This window comes from Melitaea cinxia, chromosome 1 (assembly GCF_905220565.1).
Source record: "Melitaea cinxia chromosome 1, ilMelCinx1.1, whole genome shotgun sequence".
Lineage (NCBI taxonomy): Eukaryota > Metazoa > Arthropoda > Insecta > Lepidoptera > Nymphalidae > Melitaea > Melitaea cinxia.
Window position 1 is genome coordinate 9,861,820 of NC_059394.1, and position 27,965 is coordinate 9,889,784.

Here is a 27,965-nt window from a genome sequence, read left to right on the forward strand (position 1 = left end):
GTATAGACCATACAATAGCACGACGAAGTATACCTACACACAAACTTTGTATTACAATCTTTATAATAATTTGAATAGCATTTTACACGGGTTATTTTTGATATCGACTCGATAATTACAGAGATTACAGTGCCCACCTTAAAAATCTTTATATTTATAATGTACTAAATACTTTGTATATTTCTAATCAAAATTATTTTTGTAAAGCATTTTTCTACAGTAATTATAGAGTCGCTGGCTCTTTACCTGAAGTACACCGTTCCATCTGTAAAAAGAAACTTTAACAACACACGGCGCACTCTTCGCTCGGTAAATTCGGTAGGCAAATTACGCTGCTGGTTGACCTGACTCCATTATGCAAGATTACAAGTGTTTATTGTGTACAAAGGGAACGAACAAACTTGTGATATAACAAAAAATAAATTTTACCGCTTTCAATAAAAGTTGTAAAACATCGTTGAGCTTTGCATATACTCGTATCTAAACAAAGAAATGGGGAAGGGTGATGCAAAAGTTAGGTAATTATTTAATATTAACAAATAAGTTTGATGTGGTTGGTTGCAGTGAGTGTAAGCGTGGCGGCGACCGGCTGGCGACGCCGCGGATGTCGCTGCTGGGCAAGCCGCTCAGCTACCGCGTCACGCGACGCGACGCGCGTTACCGACGCCTCCAATCCAAGTTCTATAATTTTCTTGAACGGCCGAGGGGTGTTAAGGCCGTCCTATATCATATGATTGTGTGAGTCAGATCATTAACCTACTTTACACATTATTTACGTAGGTATTTATTTTGTGTATGTGTTGTTGGTTTCTTACCTAATTACAATAATCATACTTAATTTCTATGTGGACCTTCACACTTAACCTCTATTCACTAGTTAATTCATTTTATTTGATGAACAAAATTTATAAATACAGTAAAATTGACGTTATTGTATATTTTAAATAAAATTTCATTTTAATAAAACTTAAAATACCCAAATTTATAATATTTACTCTTTATTTACGACTCAGTGACTGTAAATAAATGAGATTTTACAATTTTTTTAGTAAGAATTGCTGTTTGTAGATACTTTATTATATTAACAATAATTACACCAAAATATCGTTTTAATACAAAATTGACGTCCACACCTAGGTTCCTGATGGTGTTCATGTGTTTGTCGCTGTCGGTATTTTCAACAATCGAAGAGTACGAGGCTAAAGCTGGAATCGTCCTTTTCTACATGGAGACAGTAGTCGTCGTATGGTTCGCTATTGAGTTTTTTTTAAGGTAAAAATATTTTAAACTAAAAATGTGTCGTAGAGTAAGTACCTAAATATCTATGACAACAGTTCAAATCAAAATATATATCTCTTATCTTACAAAGCACTATATTTTTTTTTAATAATGATTCATGGTAGAGATAATTATTATCAAAGTAATAAGCACTAAATATTAAGACAGAAATGTATATTCCGATAAACGTTAAGAGCTTTTGGACATCCAATAATATATCGTATAAAGTGTATTGCCCGTGTATTTTAAGAACATAATTTTATAAAGCTATAGTCTTATAAGTAAGATACTAAACTCTGCTCATCACCTGCGCGCGGATGACATAGAAAGTTAGACTAACAATGTTTTCCCTAACAAACTCGAATAAATTTTTAAACATAAAAACTGTTGAAAGATCCTCTTTTTATATTTGCTACTATCGAGGTGAGTTCTACTCTACGTGTTCTTTTACCGTTACCCAAGCTATGTAATCAATCTCGTCCCTCGCAATTTCGCCACTTTTAAATTTTTAAACTTGTTGAATTGTAACCTACCTATAGCATAGTGTATTATAAATAAACTATGTAATGAGGAGTATGTAACTTTAATCAAAACATCCTGAGATATGAAAGAAAAAACTTTATGTTTATGACACTTACCTACCTATCTTTAATGTACGTACGTAATATCGAGGGTGTATAAAAATTACATGTTTAATTTTTAAATATATGCTGATATGTTTATTGCGGATCATGTCGATTTCATAAAATTGTATAATTTTACAAGTAAGGTTCCTCCTATTTTATTTTACAAAAGAGGATATTTTTTTAAATATAGAACATAAAAACTAGATATGCGTCAAAAAAGAAATAACTGTCTTAATTTTATATTTCGGTACTTCGGTATTTTTGCATAGACATATAAAGAACAAGAAGAAATATAAAATTCGTATAGTTGTATTTTCTATAATTATATAGTAATACATATAACAAAGTCGAGAGCTGTAAGCTATTTCTCCATTTCTTTAAACACGCTCTATATGTTCATCTGCTTACTGCCACGTTTACATCTTCGTCTTTTTTGCATTCACATTCAGCCTGTAACATATTATTGCTGGGCATAGGCCTCTTTTTCCATGTACGAAAAGAATTGGAGCTTAATCCATTACGTTGTTCCACTGCGGGTTGGCGGATATATTTTGTACCGTAAGTGACGATCGCTATCAGGTATGTATGAGAACACCCGAGACCGACGGCTAAACGTGCTCTCCGAGTCACGGCTCACTAGGCAGACATCCAAAACGGAAATAAATATTTGTACAAATATCCATCCAGAGTGGGAATAGAACCCGCAACCCATTGGTGTTTTAAGCGACTACTCGCACCACTATGCCAGAGCGGTTGTTATTTTTAAATTACACTACGAAAAATAGCAGCAGTAATCGGATACGGCGAGTACCATACTACAAATTTAATTACTTATAAAAATCTGTAAAAGTTTTGAAACTAATAAAACTAGGTATTTGGTTTAACAGGTTGTGGTCGTCAGGATGCAGATCACGATATCAAGGATCAATGGGTCGCCTCAAATTTTTGAGGCGACCATTTTGTATTATAGGTAAGGAAAAAGCAATAAATACGAAGGCAGTACATAATTGTGGTTATATTAATACACATATAATTATCAAAATTAGGTACACAACAGAAGTATTAGTGAAATATTGTCCTATAATTTTTGTTAGCTAAAAATAGAAAGTACCGAGTGTCCTTTAGAAATCTCTTGTATTACTTTACTGTGGCCTTCACATTTCGTAGTCCCGTCGAGCAAGTTTCATGCGATGCCCCTAGACTCTAGGGAACAGGGCCGTCTCGAGACCGAACCATAAATGACAAACATCGTCGCACTATTCGCCCACTTGGGCTTATAATGTTACATAACTAAAATATTACGTGACGGTTGGCCTAATAATGTCATTCTATTTAAAGTAGAATAAGTAAAATGACAGGACTTATAACAGTTGCTTGAACGTACAAGTAATGGATAAAGTAATGTACTTCGAAATAAAAACATTTCATTACTTGTTATAAGTTATACACATTAATTTTAAAATTCTATGAATTAATAAAATATAGCCACGTTCAATATGAATAGGTATCACATATATTACATATATATGCCTATATATATATATATATATATATATATATATATATATATATTTACATGCTGTTTCACTCTTTGATTCTTATTTATTCTATTAAAACTTTGATGTAACTATTAAGAAAATCAAATAAATCCCCAGTCAATAAGATTGATTATAAATAAATAGTATTTTTAACTGACATCATTTATTAAACTGGATACATTTGGTATCAATGATTTGTAATATTTTAATCGGATTCGGCAAATTCATAAATGTTAATTTGTTGCCAGCCAACTTTCGTTAATGTTGAATACATGTTATATTACAAAATTTTTGCAATTGTAACCACGAACGAGTACAACTAAGTAACCTACCTCCATAGTTAGTACCTACTTTAAAATTTTATAACATTTCATAGAGTGATTTGAATGTCATATTCATCATTTGAAACGTATTGAGTCGTTTTAAAATTAAAATTAAGTATTGAGCAAATAAATACACTCGGTACAGTAAACTTTTTATACAATATACGAGTATTAATAATCATAAAGTTTTAATATTTGATAGTATAATATCGTGTAAGCTGGCTGTACATGAAATTCTACTTGAAATATGAAAAAGATTCCAAACTAGAAATTTACCGTACAGTTTTATTAATAAAAAATTTCTTTACCTTAAGTTGGTACCTAAATAATATAACACGTGTTTTAAGTTGTCCCAAAGCCATAGAAAATACTAAATAGTATTAAATGTTTGTTGTATATTTGATTGTCCTTGAAGTGTATAATATATATCACCTAATAATAGATTATGTATGTATATATATATATATATATATATATATATATATATATATATATATATATATATATATATATATATACACATATATACATAGTCTTGCCTTAAATATTGTTACAAAGAAATAACATTTCTTTTGCACATATCATTTATTACTATTACAGTATCTTAGTTTAATACAATAATATAAAACCACTGAAAATTTATAAAGCTAGCAAGCCATACTCTCTAAAATTGACCATAAATCATAATCCAGCGGATTAAGACCGGGACTAGATGACGGCCAGTCTTTAGCTCTGAAGAAGCCCGAAACTTTGGGTTTCTAACCAAGATTGGTTGGATCGAGCTTTATGACCCGGCGCTGAGTCTTACTGAAAGGAACATTCTGGACTATTGAACATGGTGTTGTTAAGAGGCTTAACAACGTTCTCAAGAATAGTATATAATAAACTTGTTCCGATGTTTTGATACCTTTTTCACAAAAATACGTCTCAATCATTCCTTCATAGCTAACACCCCACCAAACCATCACTGTAGTCGGATAATGCACATTTTGTACTCTGTTGACTTATTGGGAAGCTTGTTTAGAGCTTTGAGCATAAATACGGTCATTTTGTTTGTTAAAATATTGCTCAATTGTAGAAATTTTCTAATCCGTAAACCAATTTTTCTGTGACCTCCCTTTCGTACCGCTTAAGTATTTATTTTGATTGTACCACGCCTTTTTTTTAATTATCAGTTAAAGAATGACCAGTGCGCCTCTTATAGGCTGCAAGTCCTAAGTCATCTTTAAAATGCGCGACATGGTTTTAGGTGCTACCTTCATCTCCGGAAATAAAATCTTTTGCTTTCGGACAGGTTTTCTTCGAATTCTTTCCCTTGCTGGGTTTGATCGCCTTTTTCATACGAACACTGCATGGGTGGCCAGGTCTTTTTCTGTCACAAACAGAGCAGGTTTCATTGTACCTATCAATAGCCCGGTATACATTTGACTAATACCAAGCGTATGTAAAGTTTTAAAAATTGTATTTGGTTCCATACCTACTTTGTGTAATGCAATTACAGCGATTCGGTTCTCTTTATCACCCCACATATTATTGGCGCGAAAATGACATAACACAAGAACAATCACATAAAAATGACAGATTCCAATCTTTAGTACTTTTGAAGAAAGCAACAAAAATGTTTGTTCTTCTTATTTTTAAGTATTAAAATAATAATTACAGTAAGTTTCCGGGAGGTTTAATCATCTATTTAATATGCGTAGATGTCACAACCATACTGGCATCGATGGTGGTGCTGGGTATGGGGTCTTCGGGTCAAGTGTTTGCTGCGTCAGCGTTGCGAGGCCTACGATTCTTCCAGATTTTACGTATGGTACGCATGGACAGACGTGGCGGCACGTGGAAACTCCTTGGATCCGTTGTATACGCACATAGACAGGTAAAGTATAAATAGAATAAGAAAATTTAAAATAAAATTATGTGGTGTCATGGGACACCAGGTAGGAACGAAGTTCCTTCGGATAGTATAGAAGCAACACAATTTGGAAAAAAAATGTTGAATTTTATTTTCTAGCTCTTGATTTTTTTTTAATTTTGTTGAATGGTTTTTAATTAAGTACATAAAAGGATTTAGGAAATTTAGTATTTTAGAAAATAATAAATACCGTAAAATAAAATAAATCAAACAAAATAATAATAATAATAATATATGTATCTATTATGTATTGGGCAGGCGGAGTGACATTCAGTAAGATAATAATTCAAACTATTAAGTGAAATAAAAAAATATGGCTTTATTTATTTTTGGTGACAGTATAAAATTACATAAATAATTTAAAAAAAGTTTACTAGTAATATTTTAGTTTTACAAACGTCATATTATACAGTCGTGTGACTAATATTACGTCACTTCCGTTATATATTTTTCTTACGGTTTTATTATCACATTTTTTTCAGTTCGCTCGCCCAGCCAAATGTCAAGCCTGCCGTAAGGAACTTCGTTCCAATTACATAAATCACGTTATATTGATTACGTCATACTGACTTACTTTACTTTTAAAAAAACGTTATTTGAAACAAATAACTATGTCATGTGAAAAACATAAGTTAAAATAATATGGGTTTTAGCGACGCTCTTATTTTTTATGACGTGTAAGATCGTTTTATTTTTTAAAGGCTTCGCGTTACCCTCACAATTTATATGACGGCAATTTGTCTGACGAGCAATTTTTCAATGAATACATTTCGTATAAACGAGAACTCAGGGGAGCGATATATATTTCTTTTATCAATAATCTAAAATAACACTATTTATAAATATGAAATTAGCATTTTTATTACTGATTAAATCTATAATTCATGAAAGTACTCAAAAGTAAACTTTAGATCATTTTACCTACCATTGACACCTACTACCAAAAAAGGTACCTTACATTAAACTCGAACACAAACATCGCCGGTGATTTTCAGTGTGGTCAACGCTTAGAATAAATACAAGAATGTTAAAGGAAGAAGAACGTATTTAAAGAGATATGCAAATCAAGGACGTAATAACAGTAATAAGACGAAGAAGCGTCTACAAATGAAATAATTGCAGGTTTAACAGGGTACATTTAAGTAGGAATAAATTACCATAAGCCGTAAAAGTAATAAGTGCCTACTTAACCATTAAAAGTATCATTAAGGTGGGCGAGAAATAAAGATTCGTCCAGTTATTGGCGATACATATTATATGAATTTAGAACTTAACAATATAAATTTTTTTAAGAAACAACAAGTTAAATTAACAAACTTATCAAGAAATACCTACGGTTACGTACTATGTTCGTATTGTAGGCAGACTACGGTAATCGATAAATGTAATATCAGATTATTATACCACAAGAGCGTAAGATAACTGGATAACCCAATTATTTATAATTCTAATATATAAAATTCTCGTGTCGCGGTGTTTGTAGTTAAACTCCTCCGAAACGGCTTGACCGATTCTCATGAAATTTTGTGTGCATATTGGGTAGGTCTAAGAATCGAACGACATCTATTTTTCATCCCCCTAAATTTTAAGGGTAATCCACCCCTATTTTTTTTTTAGATAAAATATTTATTTTTTATTTTTTTATGATACAACATTAAAAAATACATACAACCCTAAATTTTCAACCCTCTACGATCAACCCCTATATTTTATTTGTTAATTATAAACTTTAATTTTTTTGGCAAGATTTTTATTTTTATTTTGACATGACTTAGAATAAAAAAAATTATATTACTCTTAATTTTCCAGCTCTCTACGATCAACCCCTATTTTTTCATCGCAATTTTTATTTTTTATTATTTTTAATAATTTCCTTTAATTGTGGTTTTTTTTTCTCACTGCAATTTGATCTCCTGCCTTCGCCGGTCGATAACTATCAATCGATCAGTTATCCCCGCTAGATGTCTACCGTTGTCACCTCTCATCCAGCAAACATCACGGAGTAGGGATGAGAATGAAGCTGGTCTCCTGTCTTCTTTGGAACGAAGTTCCTTACAGCAGGCTTGACATTTGGCTGGGCGACCCAACTGAAAAAAATGTGATACTAAAACCGTAAGAAAAATATATAACGGAAGTGACGTAATATCAGTCACACGACTGTATAATATGACGTTTGTAAAACTAAAACATTACTAGTAACCTTTTTTTAAATTATTTCTGTAATTTTATACTATCAACAAAAATAAGTAAATACATGTTTTTTATTTCACTTAATAGTTTGAATTATTATTATTATTATTATTATTTTGTTTGATTTATTTTATTTTACGGTATTTTTTATTTTCTAAAATACTATTTTTCCTAAATACTTTTATGTACTTAATAAAAAACCAATTTAAAACAAAAATCAAAAGCTAGAAAATAAAATTCAACATTTTTTTTTTCAAATTGTGTTGCTTCTATACTATACGAAGGAACTTCGTTCCTACCTGGTGTCCCATGACACCACATAATTTTTGGTTTTATTTGTGTATCGATCGTAGCAGTGACTGTTATACGTATTATTTAAATTTTTCTGTGCACTAAATAAAGCATACTTTACTTACTTACATACTTTACTTCAACGCTTTCGATTATAAGTAAATCTCCGCACACTTATAATAGATAGTTTATTGGCAAAACAACGTTTGCCGGCACAGCTAGTTGTAAATATAGGAAACTTTTATCGAATGGTACAAACCTAGTTTAATCTTATACTTAATTAATAAAGGGAAATAAGAAGATCACTGCAGCAAAATGTTTATACCTATTATTTAAATTTATATCGTACTGAAACGAATGCTTTATTTATTGTAAGTATTGGTTTTAAAATATTTTTGAATTTATATATTGTATTATAAATCGGCATGACCAAAGAGCTATATGACCAAAGAGAATAATAGCTATGGTACCTAATGCCGAATGGCTTCGTTTACTACGAGTAAATGGAGATTGACTTTGAAGACACGTTAGCCAAACATGTAGATATGAATAAATATATCCGCACCATTCATTACCCATAACTATATGGATAGATATTTATACATATGAGATAAGTAAAAGTTGTTAAAAAGTTCATAGAAATAAAATTTTTTGTCATGAAAATGAAGCCTTAACATTTGTTAATTTAACGTGAAAAACGTTAAATTATATGCTAAATGCAAGTAAATGGTTATATGCTGAAATTAGAAAACAACAAAAATGCAATATATTTACAAAATCGATATAAAATTTATTTCATAAATTGATTAGTGGAATCCTGATTCTTTTTATGTTCTAGAACAATCCTCCTAGTTTACATGTCTCACGTGAGTAGGTATGGCCACTTTGAATCTCTCTTGCTCTGTATTCTAACGCATTGTGGAAAATTTGGGTTCGTATTTAGATTCAAAATCTGTTACTCCGTTAATTTTAAAAATAGAGCTTTAAAAGTTAGCACTAGTATTAAGGATTCATAAAAGTTATTTTTGCTTAAATAGCATTATGCAATCAGCCTGTATCATCCCTATCGAATATTACGAAAAAAAAAATCGTTTTCTTGTTTCCTTCAAACGTAAATAAAAGGAGCACTTTATTTCTCACTTTACAATCAGCTACTTAGTGAATATGTAAGTATATAATTACCAATCTATTATGTTATGTATTTGTATGTATGTATGTGTGTATGTATATATACATATATATGTTTATGGTATGTATATATATATGTATGATATGTATGTGTGTATGTATTTATACTTGTAAGTTTGTAATATATTACAGTTATTTGACTATTTTCTTTACGTTGATATTTCTTGCACTGTGTCCCCCACTATATGACACTCTCTCATGACCATTGGTTGACTGGAAGAAATCTCTTCTAGGGATAAGTCCACATTTGCCATCAACTATACGTGTAATTTTCTGTATATTCTTTTTTAAGTGCAATAAAGTATATAATACAATACAAATTACACAACAGAACATCAAAGTATGACTTTCAAACTATGAAATAACATTATATATATTCTACGATGTTATTTAATATTTCCTATAAGTGTAAATGCAAAAAATAATTTTTGATATGCGTTTTTGTTGAAATGGCCATTAAACATATGTATAAAACAATTTTAGACTGTTAGAATTTGAAACTACCAAACAATTTACAATTTTTTATGACCATTTAAATGTTCACTAAGGAATAATATAATAAATACCTAAATAATTTTGAAAAGTAAAATTATTTAATGTTATAATGATTATGACGTGACCATTTATTAGCGGTTGTAGATTTGGTACTGAGGATCGCAAAAAACAACGCATTTTAAATCGCAATCGCAAAAAACAAACGTACTAACTACCAAAGACTGTTTGAAAGATAAATATGTTTAAAACGTTGTTTTTATATTTACAACCTCTTAGAAACAAAGATTAATGTGATTTGTATCGATTAAATAAATATTCGCTACCTACCTGAAGCAAACCTGAAGACTATAAAATAATAAATCATCAAACAAACATATTTAAATTAATATTCGAACTAATTTTCTCAGTTAACTAATATTAGAGAAAAACAAACTTTTATTGAGTAAAAATAGAAAGAAAAATGAACATTACATTAGCATAACTAAAGTGACTGTAATTTCTAATAGTCGTGCTGAGTTTTAACACAAAATCAATGTACTGATTACTAGAATCAAATTTAAAAATCATTAAAAATAATAGTAATGGGAAAAACATTTTATATTCCTATACTATATTTATAGATAAAATACTTTTCTACATCATAGACACATTTATCCGTTTTATGTGCATACTCAGATAGACGATATAATTAGAAACGAAATCACGCGTTGTCCAATCGATATATTTATTTATAGTGTTTGTTTAATATGGTCGACCTCGATAGAGATTGAAACTACAACTAATATTTTCTCGAAACGATTTATAGACCTATAACTCACCTACCTAAAGCTAAAACATGTAACCATAACTGATTGTGTCTATAAACCTAACAATAATATATATAAGTAGATGCGACTAAATTTTTTAGAAAACATTTAACACGAAGCTTGAGAGCACTCCAATAAAAATAAATAAATAAATATCTACACAATACACACACGGTCGTCTGTTCCTAAAGTAAGCAACTTAAGGCTTGTGTTATAGGTAACAGCCGACTTGTATAGCTGTTTTTTTTTCATTAAACATACATATAAATAAGACTCAAGTCTCGGGGTGCAAATTGAACCCACAACCCCCGGAGCAGAAAGCAGGATAACTACAAACTGCGCCAACGGGTTAGTCAAATATAATTAAGTAATATAAGTTACAATATGTATGAAATGGTTTAATTTGAATACTATGTATAGGTATATTTTAACTCATATATTTTTAATTATCAAGGAACAATTACGGCGTTATTAGCACAATATTTACATGGCCTAAATACTCGACCAGGTAAATTTGAATAAGCATATGTCGAGTTCGTTAATTAATGCTAATATCAACATGTGTACAATAAATGCTAAACTAAATACCTAACATTTAATATATAGTGTAAAATTTTTTTCGTACCAAACTTAAATTCGAATCACCATAGACTTTAATAAGTAATATAGACAATGTTATAATTATAATGTAGCATCTCTTCGGTTTTCAACTAATTAGAACATCTGTGACATCGATTTTAGTGTAAAGGCTAAGGTTTACTTCTTGCTTAGTCTGATGAGTAAGCAAAGCGGAACTGGTCGCAATTTCCTACCCCAACCGAGTCCATAGAAATACAAAACGAGGCAAGACTCAATATCTACTCACAATCGGCTCAGGTTAAAGTTGCATGATCACAATGCAGAGGAAATAAACCGATACCGGCCGCCGCATTTTCGCTCCTTCTTCAATATTGACTATCCAAACGACTCCCTCGCACCAAAACAATCGGGCTACGAATATTAATCAATACTTAATTATTCTATAAAGTTAAAATGAATCATAATTCTCTTGAATGAATTCAATTTATTAGTCGCTTTAGTATATGTACAATCATATAAGTATTTAATCGTTTGTCTCATCAGCTATAATTATCTAATTAAAATCTCTTTACTAGCATAAAAGATTATAACTATAATAATTATGAATGACTATCAAGTAAACGTGAACAAGAACGGGCGGTATCCGATTTTTATTTGTTCGTTTTTTGTACGTACAAACTACGAGTAAGTATATAAATACGAGTATTGACATGTTACGTGATTAAGATTTCTAAGTCGATTTGTGTAATTTGCTTTTTATTGTATTGTAGTACTTCCGAAATTAGTCCCATAGAAATGGTCTCGATGTAATGACGAAAATCCTTAGTAACTGTTAGTACTTTAAAGTGTTTTATAAATTAAAGATCATTTGAAGTATTTTTGAATACCATTATAGTAAAAGACCCCCCGTTTGTCCCCGTGTAGGGACGGGCAGTAGAATACAATTTCCTACGGCCCGGCAAGAAGGCCTGTCGTAAGAGCCGACAAAATTCTTGAGGTGGTAGGCTTCGGCCGTGGCTTAATTACCACCCTCTGGGTAAAGTCGCGCCGCCAAACGGCAATTGCCGTGTTCCGGGGCGGGTCCCAGAGCAGCCATTTGGGGGATGTGTTTGGGTAGTTGTGGCACTCTATGTGACCGATTCTGTCTGCTCATCACTGCCGCATCGGGTGCCTGGCTTCGGAGGGTAGCGGGATCCGAGGCACGGTGCCGCCGCTGGCCGACCGTAGGAAGTTGGGGGCCCAAGTAGCAGGAAAGCCACCTGTGAAAGGCTGCCCCGCCACCTGACGAAAAATCCCAGAATGCTCTACCTTGCCGGTTGGCGACCGGAAGGGAGGACCAGGTAGCCATTCTGGGGGGGCTCGGGCGTCCCCGCAGTCTCCGCGTCAGTCTCCCTACGTGCGGCGGTGTAGAGTCTGACACCTGGTAGGTAGGATGCCGCCTCGTCCAGTTCGCATTCCCCAGCACCTATTCACTCCACATGAAAGCACACAAAAATAAAAAAAGGTATACACAGCGGCTGCACGTCCTCCCACTGAAAGTGCACCTCTCTAACATCCGAGGTCTGCACTCCAATCTCGAATCTGTCCACCACCACCTAGAAACAGAAAAACCGCAGCTGCTGTTCCTCACTGAGACGCAGATCAGATGTCCGGCTGACACGGCGTACCTCAGCTACCCCGGGTATTCTCTGGAGCACAGGTTCATACCTCGTGCCGGAGTCTGTGTGTACGTCCGTGATGACATTTGCATCAAGCGTCTTAAGCACCTTGAGACATCCAGTTACTCCATCCTATGGGTTCTGGTGGACACAGGACAGGAGAAAATCCTGTATGCCTGTGTCTACCGTTCGCACAGTGGAGACGTGGAGACAACTCAGTTATGTGACCATCTTACCCTAACGGCGGATAAGGCTCGAGAGCGTTACCCTTCGGCACAGTTAGTCATCCTGGGGGACTTCAACGCCCACCACCAGGAGTGGCTGTACCCATACCAGGTGACCGACCATGCTGGGAGAGAAGTGCGTAAACTAGCCTTGACGCTGGACCTCACCCAGCTTGTAAATTGTGCTACCAGGGTACCAGACGTAGACTCTCATACCGCCAACTGCTTAGACCTATTTTTAACAACTGATCCAGACAGGTACTCAACAACAGTTTCTGCACCACTGGGTACTTCTGACCACTGTCTGGTAAAATCAATATCCGTCTGTTCCCCACCCGAAGAATCCCCATGTGGCCCAAGACGGGTGTGGCGATATAAGGCAGCGGATTGGGATGAGATGCGTCACTTTTTCTCGTCCTATCCTTGGCGAGAGGTATGCTTTTCTTCTGATGATCCGTCGAGCTGCGCTGAAGCCATTACCGCGGTAATACGTCAGGGTATGGAATATTTTATACCATACTCTGACGTAGCGACGAATGGAAAAGCTCGCCCATGGTTTGATGCGGAATGCTATCGTGCAGAAGCCAAAAAGCGGTCGGCATACACTGCATGGGCTGAAGCTCGAGCGCGCAAGTCTCCAAATTCTCGGAATTTGAAGAAAGCTTTTAACCGAGCCGCCAAGGCATGTAAAAGGACGTTACGCAGGACTAGATTCAACCATATCAGCCGCATTGGGGCCAAACTAGCTTCTTACCCTTCTGGGAGCAAAGCGTTTTGGTCCCTGGCAAAAGCCGTTGAATCTAACTTTTGTCGGCCGTCACTTCCACCATTGCTGAGGACTGATGGATCACTGGCCCATTCTGCAAAAGAGAAAGCGGATTTGTTTGCATCTCTTTTTGCTGAGAACTCGCGTCTGGTTGTTGCAGGAAAAGCACCACCAATCTCAACTCGTGCTGACTGCATTATGGCAGAAGTACGCATACGCCAAAAGGAGATCCTTAAAATCCTGCAAACTCTAGACGTAAACAAGGCCAGCGGACCGGATGGTATACCAGCGATAGTTCTGCGTACCTGTGCCCCTGAGTTGTCTCCACCTCTTACACGCCTGTACCGCCTGTCACTTAAGACTGGCAAAGTGCCGAAGTCTTGGAAGCTTGCCAACGTGCAGCCTGTGCCCAAAAAAGGTAGTCGTGCAGACCCTGTCAATTACCGTCCCATCTCGGTCACATCCATACTCTGTAAGACTATGGAACGTGAACTAAACAACAAACTCTTGGCCCACTTGGAAGGTAACGATCTCCTCAGCGACCGGCAGTACGGTTTCCGCCAGCACCGTTCGACTGGGGACCTTCTAGTGTATGCCACACATATTTGGAGTGAGGCCATTGACAAACACGGCGAAGCACTTGCCGTGTCTCTCGATATCTCGAAGGCCTTTGACAGGGTTTGGCACGCGAGCCTTATAAGCAAGCTTCCTTCATATGGCATTCCACCTGGCCTTTGCACTTGGATTTCTGACTTCCTGAGCGAACGTTCAATACAAGTTGTCCTTGACGGGTACTCGTCGGACCAAAAGGCTATCGACGCTGGTGTTCCTCAGGGATCAGTCTTGTCCGCTACCCTCTTCCTGCTGCATATTAACGATCTGCTCGTCCCCGGTACCTTTGGGTACGCTGACGACTGCACAGTGACGGACAGATACTTTTCGAGTGCAAGGGCTAGTAAGGATGTTATCCAGTCTTGTCGAGAGGATATGGTCAGCCGCTTGAACGTCGCCCTCCAGGCAGTCTCCGAATGGGGTGTTGTATATGGCAACACACCTCTATTATTATTAGTGTTAATAATAAGGTTGATGGCACTGGCAACATTATAAGAGTTAGAATATGAACAGGATGTAGTCAAGACGTAATAAAGATGGCTCGTTGCAAGAAGTCTTTTATTTAAAATACCACAACATATAAAACATGGTGTCAGGTGTAAAAATAAAGAAATAATAGCCGAACATTCAAGAAATCGACAGGGAGAAACATAGAGAGGAGAAAGAAACAGTTAAAATTGTGTAAAAATATACGCAAAGATGGAGGGGTTAAGGCCGCCAATTAATCTGATTTTATCAGGGTCATCAGAAAACTTTTATACGTTTAAAAGAAAATTTTTAAATTACATAGAAGCTGCGGGCTTGACTGAAAAGTCAGAGGAGCGAAAAATGGCGTTGTTTCTGAATTTAGCGGGGGATGACGCCATGGATGTCTATACCACGTCGATGGAATGTTTAAAGGTAAAAAGCTTAGAAAAACTCTTAGAATTATTTGAAAAGCACATAAAACCGAGAAAAAACATAATCGCTAACAGTTATAAGTTTTTTAACATGTCGCAAGCCGAAGGGGAGACCTTTGAGCACTATGTAACAGAATTAAAGAAACAAGCTAAACTATGTGAGTTCAAAGAAGAAGACAGGCTTGTGAGGGACATGATAGTGATTGGAATAAAGGACAAAGGTGTACAAGAAAGGTTACTACGGGAGAGTGACTTAACTTTGGATCAAGCCATCCAGTTTGGAAGAGCAGCAGAAATAGGGAAGATACAGGTAGGAGCATTAAATGAAAAGAAAGAAATAGACAGTATACATAAACAGAGAGTAAACTACAGGAAGGAGAAGAAGAACTACAGAAATAACTGTGGGAAATGTGGTAAAGTACATGAACCGAGAAAATGTTCAGCGTTTGGTAAAAAGTGTGTGTTGTGCAATAAACTGAATCACTTCGCTGTGATGTGTAGGAATAAAAACATACACAGGAAGAAGAAGCAGGCGTACAGCTTGGAAAAGGAGGAAAATAAAAGTGAAAGTGACAGCGATCATAATTATACAATAGGAAGTTTAAACTATATAGACAATATTAAGTTACAGTGGAGAGAAAAAATAAATATTCTAGGTTTAAATATAGAGTTTAAGCTAGACACGGGTGCGGACTGTAATACATTGTCTTTAAAGTTGTTCAAGTGTATTAATAAAAATAATAAGTTAAGTTTGAAACAAACACCTGCTATTCTTGTTGTTTATAATGGAGAGAGAATTAAGACAGCGGGACAAGTAGAACTAAGCTGTGTTGTAAAAGGGATAAATAAAAAGGTATGTTTTACTGTAATTGATTTAGATGTACAACCTGTAATAGGACTACCAGATTGTATTAGGTTAAACTTGTTAAAAAGGATTGATGAAATACAAAGTGATAAGTTGACAGAAAAGGAAAAATTTATAAAAGATAATAAAGATATTTTTCAGGGTCTAGGGACGATAGGTACTTACCAAATAAAAATTTTAGATGATGCAAAACCTGTTGTTAAACCTATAAGACGAATACCTTTAGCCATAAAAGATAGACTTAAGGAAACATTAAATAATTATGAAAACAGGAATATTATAGAGCGGGTAGAAGGTCCTACTGAGTGGTGTAATAACCTAGTTATAGTGGAAAAACCAGATAAATCTTTGAGGTTATGTTTAGATCCTAAAGAGCTTAATGAGTATATAGTAAGAGAGAGATATTTTATTCCATCTCCAGAAGAAATTTATAATAACTTAGCAGGTAAGAAAGTGTTTACTGTTTTAGATATGAAAGATGGATTTTTTCAGATAATGTTAAGTGATAAGGATAAATTGTGTACTTTTGGCACTCCATATGGTAGATATAGGTTTAAGAGGTTACCGTTTGGTATATCATCTGCTCCAGAAGTTATGCAAAGAACAAATACTAACATTTTTGGAGATATTAAAGGAGTAGAAATATACTATGATGATATAATAATAGCAGGGAAAAATAACTCTGAGCATGATGATATATTAAATAAAGTGATAGAAAGAGCCAGAAAATATAATGTAAAATTTAATAAAAATAAAATACAATATAAGTCGGACCATGTTAAGTATGTGGGTTTAATAGTATCACAGGAAGGTATACAAGTTGATCCCGATAATGTAAAAGCTATATTAGAGTTGAAGGAGCCTAGTAATGTAAAACAGCTACAAAAATTTTTAGGCATGTGTAACTATTTGAGTAGATTTATACCTCATTATTCTGTAATTACAGAACCTTTAAGAAACTTACTTAAAAAAGATGTTGTGTGGGAGTGGTCTGAACCACAAGATAAAGCATTTAAAGAATTAAAAACCAAGTTAAGTAATACACCTACACTAGCTGTCTTAAACAGTAAAGGTTCTATAGTGTTGCAAACTGATGGTTCTAAATCTGGCATGGGAGCGTGTTTGTTACAAAATGGTAAACCTATTTCTTTTTACTCAAGGGCTTATACCGAATGTCAAACTAGATGGGCACCAATAGAAAAGGAATTATTCGCTATCTGTGTTGCATTAGATAAATATCATCAGTTCGTGTACGGCAGGAACATAACAGTGGAGACTGATCATAAACCCTTGGTCACAATAATTAATAAAGATATAAATAAAATAAGTGCTAGACTACAGCGTATGATCTTGAAATTGTTAAAATACGATATAAATATAAAGTATATACCAGGTAATAAAATGTATATTGCAGACTACTTGTCAAGAAATTATATAAAAAACAATGCTGAGATAGATCCAACAACACAGGAGATAGTGCATTGCTTTGAAACAGATTTAGCTATAACAGATAGTAAATTAGAAATGTTACAAAAAGAAACTAAAAATGATATAGATTTAATACAAGTAATTAATTGGTATAAAAATAGTTGGCCTAAAAATAATAAACTAATACATAATAAAGAATTAAAAATATACTACAGTTTAAAAGAATATATACATGTAAAAGATAATATAGTGTACTTACAGGATAAAATAGTTATACCAAAACATGTAAGAAAAGAAATGCTTATGATTATACATACAGGACATACAGGTATAGTGAAGTGTAAAAAGAGAGCTAGAAATGTTATGTATTGGCCGGGAATGTCACAAGATATAGAGAGGTTTGTGTTGTCATGTAGTTCTTGTGAAAAGTATAGACCGTCTAATAGTAAAGAACCTCTTATGTCTCATGATATTCCTAGCTTACCGTTCTACAAGATAGGTATGGATATATGTACTTACAGCAGAAAAGATTACCTAGTTGTTGTTGATTACTATTCAAAATGGATAGAAGTAAAATATTTAAATGATAAAACAGCTGATAGTGTAATTAAAAATTTATTGACTATTTTTTCTACTCATGGCATACCAAAATATATTGTAAGTGACAATATGCCGTTTGGAAGTTACTCTTTTAAAAAGTTTACAAATTCATTAGATATTCAATTAATTTATTCAAGTCCTAGATATCCTCAGTCTAATGGTTTAAGTGAAAAAGCAGTAGGAATTGTAAAAAACATGATGAAAAAATGTGAAAACAATAATGACTATGATTTTTGTTTGTCTCTGTTACATTATAGATCTACACCAGTTGCAGGATTGGATTATAGTCCATCAGAATTATTAATGTCTAGACTTTTGAGAACTAACTTACCTTGTACTAAAGATCATTTAAAACCTAAAGTTGTTAATGTGCAGGAAAAAATGTCACTCAACAAACAAAAAACAGAATTTTATTATAATAAAACTTGTAAAGTTAGAAATGTAAATTTTAAACCAGGTCAAAATGTTGTGGTGCAGAATAGACCAAACAGGGTGTGGTATCCAGGCAAAATTATAAAGCCAGAGGGCCCGAGATCTTTTATTGTCAAAAGGGAGGATGGAACAGAAGTCAGGAGGAATCAAAAGCACATAAATTATTCACCTAATCAATTTAATGTCAAATCAGAAATATTTAATACTCCGTTGATTACTGTTCCTTCACAAAATAGTAAGAGTTCTGAAAATGTTGGTCATAAAGTCAGTAGGTATGGTAGAATAATAAAACAACCCTCATACTTCAAAGATTACACACAATAGTAATGTTTAAAAAAAAAAATATGTCTTGTCTTAAAATTTTATTTTGTTAATTTAATTTAAGTTGAATTTATGTTTAAGTTAAATTTAAAACTAAAAAGGGGGGATGTTGTATATGGCAACACACCTCTATTATTATTAGTGTTAATAATAAGGTTGATGGCACTGGCAACATTATAAGAGTTAGAATATGAACAGGATGTAGTCAAGACGTAATAAAGATGGCTCGTTGCAAGAAGTCTTTTATTTAAAATACCACAACATATAAAACATGGGGCGATGCCAATCTGGTCACGTTCAACGCTACAAAAACACAGGCGTGTGTGTTCTCCTCTAAACGGAGCCCTTTACACCTGGCTCCGACTTTCCGGGATGTTTCTGTGGAAATTACCGACTCCCTACAGCTCCTCGGTGTAGAGCTATCGTCCAACCTGAACTTTGGGCAACACATCGAGTCCAAAGCAAAAACTGCAGCAAAAAAACTAGGTATTCTCTCTAAGGTCAGGCGATACTTCACTCCAGAACAGCTGCTTCAACTATACCAAGCACAAGTTCGGTCTTGTATGGAGTATTGCTGCCATCTTTGGGATGGATCCGCCAAATACCAACTGGCAACTTTGGACTCGGTGGAAAAACGAGCTAAGAGACTCATAGGTGACCCTACTCTGACAGACACCAAGTTGCAGAGTCTCGATCATCGGCGTAGGGTAGCTCGTCTGTCGGTGTTCTACAAAATATATTTCGGTGAGTGTGCGAAGGAATTACACGATCTAATTCCCCCAACAACCTTCCGCCATCGGGACACTAGGCGCGGTCGATCGTTCCATCCTTATGTCGTCGATATGCCACCTACGCGCACAAAACGCTTTGGCCCTACTTTTCTGATGCGCACAGCTAAGGAATGGAACTCGTTGCCCGCGTCTGTGTTTCCCGAACGATACAATCTGGGTGCCTTCAAGGCCAGAGTGAATAGGCTGTTATTAGGCAGGCATGCTCCACCTTCGACCGCATCGTCACTTAACATCAGGTGAGATTGTGGTCAAATGCCTGCCTATTTGTCATAAAAAAAAAAAAAAAAAAAAAAATCGATTAAATAAATAGTATATTAGACGTCAACGTTTTGGATATACGGATAATACCAATATGACGCGAGAACCACTTGAAGATATAAGCTGTTTTTTAACCGACTTCCAAAAAAGGAGGAGGTTCTCAATTCGACTGTAATTTTTTTATGTATGTTACATCAGAACTTTTAACTGGGTGGAGCGATTTCGACAAATTTTCTTTTAATCGAAAGGTGGTGTGTGCCAATTGGTCCCATTTAAATTTATTTGAGATCTAACAACTACTTTTCGAGCTATATCTAATAATGCGTTTTTACTTGACGGTTTTTTCGTCGACCTACGTTGTATTATACCGCATAACTTTCTACTGGATGTACCGATTTTGATAAATTTTTTTTTTGTTAGAAAGGAGATCCCAAGTTTAGCACCATGATAAGGAAACCAGGATCTGATGATGGGATCCCAGAGAAATTGATGGAAATTCTTGAAAATCCGCAATAACTTTTTACTGGGTGTACCGATTTTGATAATTCTTTTTTCGTTAGAAAGAACATATCTTTAGTTTAGTACCATGATAAGGAAACCAGGATCTGATAATGGGATCCCAGAGAAATCGAGGGAACTTCTTGTAAATCCGCAATAACTTTTTACTGGGTGTACGGATTTTAATAATTTTTAATTTAATCGAAAGCTGATGTTTGGCATGTGGTCACATATAAATTTCATTGAGATCTGATAACTACTTTTTGAGTAATCTTTGATAACGCGCAGTTACTTGAGTATTTTTTCGTCGATCTACGTTGTATTACTCGTCGATGTAATTGAAGTCGGTTTTTTTTTCGTTTGCGAGCAAACACAATTATTTACAATAAATATATTTAGTTTCTACCATAGTAAAATTGTATGTGATGTGAATGAATCAGAGCCATTTGTGATTATCTGCAAGGACTAAAACAACTAATCGAACTTATTATCATTTTATGGTGATCATTAGTTCTTAAACAAGCTACTAGAGGGCGCTAAGCATAAGAGGCAAACAATAGTTTTAAAGGACTGCGTGGAGGCGTGTATTTTTGGATTTTCCAAATATTTTTGTTTTTTCGCACAAACAATGAGCGGAATCTTCATAATTCTTAAATGCTTACACATCGAAATGAAACAAAATACTGAGTTAAAATCCGCGTATACTATTCTACTGGTTTACACTGGATTTTAAATATTTCGTCACGAAAAAAATAACATTATTTTGTATTATTTGAAACTAATGGAAGAAACGTTTATTAATTGTTGTAGATGATTTTAAAACAAAACAAAAAAGAAATCTTACAGAACCCACGAAACAAAATATCATACGAAAAAATTTCATTGTTTGCACGGTCCGTATCTTGTGACAACGATCTGTGGGCTTCCATTTTATAAATTACAACCTTTATTATCTTTTCTTTCCAATTGTGTAATGTAATAGAATAATCCTATAAAAATATTTGATATTATATTTGACTCAATAAATTCTTTTCCTCACTTTGATGCAAATAAATAAAAATGAAGAATTATGTTAAGTGTAATATAATTTTTGGAACGAAGCTCCTTACGGGCAGGATTTGGCTGGGCGACCGAACTGAAAAAAATGTGATACTAAAACTGTAAGAAAAATATATAACGGAAGTGACTTAATATCAGTCACACGACTGTATAATATGACGTTTGTAAAACTAAAATATTACTAGTAAACTTTTTTTAAATTATTTATGTAATTTTATACTGTCGACAAAAATAAATAAAGACACATGTTTTTTTATTTCACTTAGTAGTTTGAATTATTATTATTATCATTATTTTGTTTGATTTATTTTATTTTACGGTACTTGTTATTTTCTATAATACTAAATTTCCTAAATACTCTTATGTACTTAATTAAAAACCAATCAACAAAATTAAAAAAAAATCAAGAACTAGAAAATATATATAAAAGTCAACATTTTTTTTTAATTGTGTTGCTTCTATACTATCCAAAGGAACTTCGTTCCAACCTGGTGTCCCATGACACCACATAATTTTTTAGGTAGGTTTTGAAAATGAAAATTTTTTTGTTTCGGAATTTAAAAATTACCTTGTATGTTATTTACAACTAGCTGTGTTCACGACTTCGTCCGCGTGGAATAGTCTTTACATGTTCAACGCAACTCTTTAAGCTCGCATAACTTTTTTATTTATGAACCGATTGACATGAAGTAAACACTAAATGTTAAGTGACCACATCTAAATCGAATAAGCCGTTTCTGAGATTAGTGTGCACAAACGCACAGACAAACAGACAAAAATTCTAACAATCATTGTTTTGTATGCCATTTGCGTTGATAAAGTCCCATTAATATTTTTTCCCATATATCTTCCATGTACAGACAGCGATCCGTTACATTTTTATTATATGTATTGATCTAAGAGACTAATATTTAGCTGTTAATACTTTTTAATTATTATTATTATTTACTTATTAATAGTTGAGAGGTACTCTTTTTTATGCTTTAAACTTCGACGAGCTGAGATATACATACTCCTGGTTTCATATAGTTATTTTTCTAACTAGATTGTTACTATGCATCGCTGGAAAATAAAAACCGTCAAATAGTGCGAATGAATATAAAACATTTATAAAACAAAATATCTTCAAAATCCACACCTTAACAAGAATTCCAAGAAGTTTTCATATGTACTACTAATGTCATCTTTTTTTTTCAGGAACTAATAACAACGCTTTATATAGGCTTCCTGGGATTAATATTTGCATCGTTTTTAGTTTATTTAGCAGAAAAAGATGTCGCTGACACTAAGTTCAAAAATTTTGCTGAAGCATTATGGTGGGGAGTTGTGAGTAGTATTATTTTAGTTACTTTTTATTACAAAGTATATAAACTGTTTATCTAATTTATCTTAATACTTAGTCTAATTGAAAGTACTCTTGCCTTTTTAAATATTTTTTGTATGTGTTTCATCTACGTTTTGTACTTAAACAAATGATACGATTATTATTTGATTAAGATTACAAATAAACATTTTTACTTTTTTGCAAGAAAAGAAATCTTTTTGTTTAGCGGCTGTTAAATACCAAGCCGCTAAATAAAAAGCTTTTGTCTTGATAAAGTAATCATCTCAGATCTTAATCCTCTTCTTTTGTTTACTTTCGTTTAGCATATAAAAACACGTATCACACGTAGGTATAGTATTTAATAAAAATTTAAAATACTTTGGACCTTTATTTTAATAACTTATTTGTTCTGGAACCCAAGGAATACTAAAAGATTAACATTCATTACATATTTTCTCCATTAATTTTCCATTATATACCATCTAGGCTAAGATCCAAATCTATATCTGCACATTTTTACTTATTTTGTAAAGTAAATAAGGTATTCAAATTATCAACGTCATTGGATATTGACTTGACTTGTCTCGACCTTTCTGAAAAGAAATACTCTGAAGTCGATCATTGCTAATAGTGCTATTCTCGCTGCAGATCACGCTGTGCACGGTGGGATACGGGGATATGGTCCCGCAAACCTGGCAAGGAAAATTCATAGCCTCCTTTTGCGCGCTTCTTGGAATATCGTTTTTTGCCCTCCCTGCTGTGAGTTAATGACAACGTTTCTTAATGATAGAATAATGAATAATTAATAATCAAATACTGAATATAATAATTTTTATATCAATTATGTAATATTTAAAAAAAATTCATCCGGTTATCCCATTTTAAAATTAAACGGCAAGCTGCTCAAATTTGTAAAAATATTATATTTTTGTAAAAAATACATTGCAATTTATTAATAACAGTAATTCCTTTTGATAACAGGGCATTTTAGGTTCAGGTTTTGCTTTGAAAGTACAACAGCAGCAGCGACAAAAACATATGATTCGAAGAAGACAACCAGCTGCTACTCTAATCCAAGCTTTATGGAGATGCTACGCGGCCGACGAACATTCTATGAGTATAGCTACATGGAAAATCCATCAAGTGCCGCTTCCCAGTCCACAAACAAGGTAAATATTTTTTTCTGTCATTTATATTTTTCCTAAACCACTATTTATTATTAGAAGTTATTGACACGATGTTAGCGTCACTTTTTGCTAATTTTACGAGTAGAACGATTAAATATATAATCGACGATTATTAATCGTTAGTGTTATATAATAATATGGGTTTTGATACTTTTGTCCCATGGTTTTCTCCCCTTCTGTCGTACATTTTTATATGTATTGTACTTATAAGTTTTATTATTACAACAGCATATGTATAAATTATGCGTATGCATATGTTTGTATGTACACCTCTATGTCCCTTTATTCTTTTTGTAGTATTTTAACGATAATTCCGCCCATTGTACTTCACTCTCTATAACTATCTTTATGCTTTGTTTGTAATATATTTGTGGTGTACCATAAAGTATAAAATAAAAATAAATAATAATAAATAATTTTGAGTAATTTGTACATAATCTTTTTTTCTTGCATTTTATGCGAAATGTGCTTCTGTGGACTGAATAATGAATTAATATACTTATTTGTATGAGTATTTGAACTAAAACACAAACAGTTTACAGTCTTACACGGTTACCTTAATTAATGTACATCATTGTACTAACATGTATGCAAAGAACACGTAGACTTATCATTTCATAGCCACGCTAAAATCCCTAAAGAGTGAAATGAATATTTTAAGCAAGCTAGCCGTCACCTTAGTGTACATAGGTTTACATAGTCTTGGTGTTTGTTTTAAGCTTAACTGAAAAACGAATGACCGTTATACACGTTTGACAGCCGTGTGATGAGTGCATCATTCAAGAACAATGCGTCCTTTGTGTCGCGGCTGCCGACGATCCGACGACACAAGAGTACGTCCCTGCACTCCCCCGCGCCGCACTCCAAGCCTGCGCATCGATACGACGTCAACGCTAGTGCAGAAAACCTTGGTAAGCTTTTAACGTCAATTACTTCGTTACAACTTGAGAATACCGTTTTCAGTAATCAGAAAAAATATCTCATATTAAAAATTACACACCTTTCAAATTAAACTGATTTCCTAACCACATTCAACATAAAACTATATCTACCAGCAAATTAACCTAAACAAATTGAATGTCGTCTAACATTTTTAATGCATGTATTAGTTAATCATAAACTATTTAATTAACATATAACATAATACTATATAACCTTAAACTAAACAGGCGCTAAATGAAACCAAGTACAATAACCATATAAAATCTGCAAAAGAAACAAACATCCCCTAAAAGTCTAAATCGTCGACAATTGAATAAAAAATTACGAGAGAGCTATTGTTGATCATAAAGTTGTCGCAGGGCTGCCTTGCTCGTTTTCACATGTATGTTCATTTGAATATATTGGGTTATATAGTAAAAAATATAGTTTTTCCAATTGACAAATAAAAGAAAAATGCACGGCTTAACGCTCCTACGTTTTTAATTTATTATATTCAAGTAACATTATTTCTCAGTAATAATTTAAGAACCGAAAAATGTTATTTCGATTATTTTTTTATAATGGCAGTCCTTTTATTACTATGTTATATAGGCAATTATATTGTGCAAATAAATCATCTCTTTAAAATCTGTGACACTTCAACTATTGATTGAATACTACCAAAATACAACGAGACACGAACGAAGCAACAGTTTGACTCGCGACAGTAAGCCACATTCAATACAAATACTGTAGTGCTCAATAATAACATTATTTCCTTTGTGAAATAGAGCGTGACATGATATTGCCCTGTTTCATAGATAATCGTACAACGAGCGGGGACCATGCGTGTTGTCTACTCCATTGTTGGAAAAGCTGCGTTCAAGGTTCTTTCTTCATCTTTTAGACGGCACTATGGCATGACAGTAACAGTCGAAAAACTTTGCTGCGTTTCTTATTAATTCTTATTAGTAAAAAAAACTTTTCAGAAATGTGAATACACGAAAAGCGAATATGTAAACGACGTAGCTCCATTGATACCGGAGAGAATATTCGGCTTCCGGCGATAAGGGCTGCGTCTTTTAGCTCAAGACACGATTGCTGATCCTACCTTCTATTTCTTTCTTTTTCACTTTTTAAAATAAAAATGCACCCGCGTAGTTAAGGTATCGCTTCGATATTTCTTGAACAACATTGCAACCAGAAGCTTCACATAACTACCTATGATTGAGTAACCAAGTGGCTTCTAAACTTTATAATCGCTTCCGCGCAAGTGCTCAGATAGTCCTGTCGTTAATATATTATCGACCTACAAGAAATGCCTAAGTTGCGTTCGTTTAATATCATAGTGCGCGGATCACACATTCGATTTCTTGAATATACGATGCGTCTTAGCGTACGCATTGATACTGGAATGGCTTCATTTTAAGCTTATATTTTTGTTCGATTAATTTTATAAAATCTTGAAATAACTGAGTAATAAACACTGCTTTGCATTTGTTATGCATGTAAACTAGTTTATAGGAGACATGTATAAATTATGCCCATTCGATTCAAAAGACTTATTACATACTCATGAAGTGAAAAGTCGAATCAAATATTGATATTGAAAAGGTGTATTATTTATAAAGTAATGTCATTGTCTGCCTGTCTATACAATGTCTATTATTATCAGCACAGGCAAGGAAAATAAATTCAAAGTTTATTATTCACCATTGACGTAACTTACACAAATAAAATAGCCGTCAGGACTAAAAAACATTTATTATAAAACAGACAAATTAAAATTGATTTATTTAATGTCTAAAGAACGCGGTCAACTCAACTAATTTAAAGTCAAATTAGTCGACTAGACTTAGAGACGTACACCGGGTACACGTACCATAATAAAATCTATGAAAATTCAAACTTACACACGAAACGCTGCGTACAAAAAAAAATTTTACATTACACATATTACTTAGGATCATTCATTGAAAAACACGTTTCAAATGGCTGACAAAATCGCGCAGATCTTAACAAATAGAGGGTCGAAAAACGAAAATTTAGCAACATGTACCTGTTAGCACCTTTGCCAAGAGTGCGAATTATGACAGGACCTTAAAAGCTAAATAAAGAAAAAACAATGACATAAAATCGGTAACGAGCAATGTAGGAAGGGACCGTTGTACTATTCAGATCAAGTAAAAGTCGCCGATAACATCACGTATGATTAAATGGAAATCTATTCATTTGTAACGTTATTTAATATTTCATAGTGACAACATCAGTGTCTATGAATTTCGAGTACATGTGGCCAAGCTAAACGTGATACAAAAGAAAACTACAAGTACGAGTATGTGTACTGGCAAGTGGCACACGTACGGCGGTACGTTTTGTAAATATTGCCGATTTTTACCAAAACTTTTAAGGACTTTTGTTTGATTTGTTTGTGTAATCCAGACATGAGGAAATTAGAAACTTTTTTAATATCATATCAAAAACTGAATCAAAGCATTTAAATTGTAAGAAATAAATTTACATCAAATATTAAGTTGTTGTGATTAATTTCATAACAAGAAAGAAAAGTTTTATTTTTAACAAGCAATAAAAATGAAGTTGATAAAGTTTTTAACGAATATTTTTAATTGTTGGCCTTTTACGATTTTGATTTAATGCAGAGCTGTATTTAATGGAGGATGGTTTGATCTCCAGTCCTGGAGATTCTAAAAGTGGCAGTTTTTTTCGGATAGTCTTCTACCGTGTTTTAGTAAACAATATTTATTCGCTTCAGCCTGTAATATCCCACTACTGGGCATAGGCCTCTTTCCCCATGCAGAAGAAGGATCAGAGCTTAAACTACCACGCTATATATTCCCTACTATGAGTAACGATCGCTATCAGAGAGAGACCA

The 27,965-nt window shown here is 33.6% G+C and overlaps 1 protein-coding gene across 1 annotated transcript in view; it reads left to right on the forward strand.

The window, feature by feature from the left end:
• Positions 1-589: 589 nt before the first annotated feature.
• Positions 590-27,965, forward strand: part of LOC123656459 (potassium voltage-gated channel subfamily KQT member 1) — a 49,894-nt gene continuing 22,518 nt past the window's right edge. Inside the window, exons 1-8 of the mRNA XM_045592141.1 lie at positions 590-738; positions 1,138-1,272; positions 2,792-2,874; positions 5,469-5,644; positions 22,838-22,966; positions 23,613-23,723; positions 23,946-24,133; positions 24,911-25,062. Coding sequence (XP_045448097.1) covers positions 605-738; positions 1,138-1,272; positions 2,792-2,874; positions 5,469-5,644; positions 22,838-22,966; positions 23,613-23,723; positions 23,946-24,133; positions 24,911-25,062 — 1,108 coding nt within the window. The 5' untranslated portion in view covers positions 590-604. The remainder of the gene's footprint in view (positions 739-1,137; positions 1,273-2,791; positions 2,875-5,468; positions 5,645-22,837; positions 22,967-23,612; positions 23,724-23,945; positions 24,134-24,910; positions 25,063-27,965) is intronic.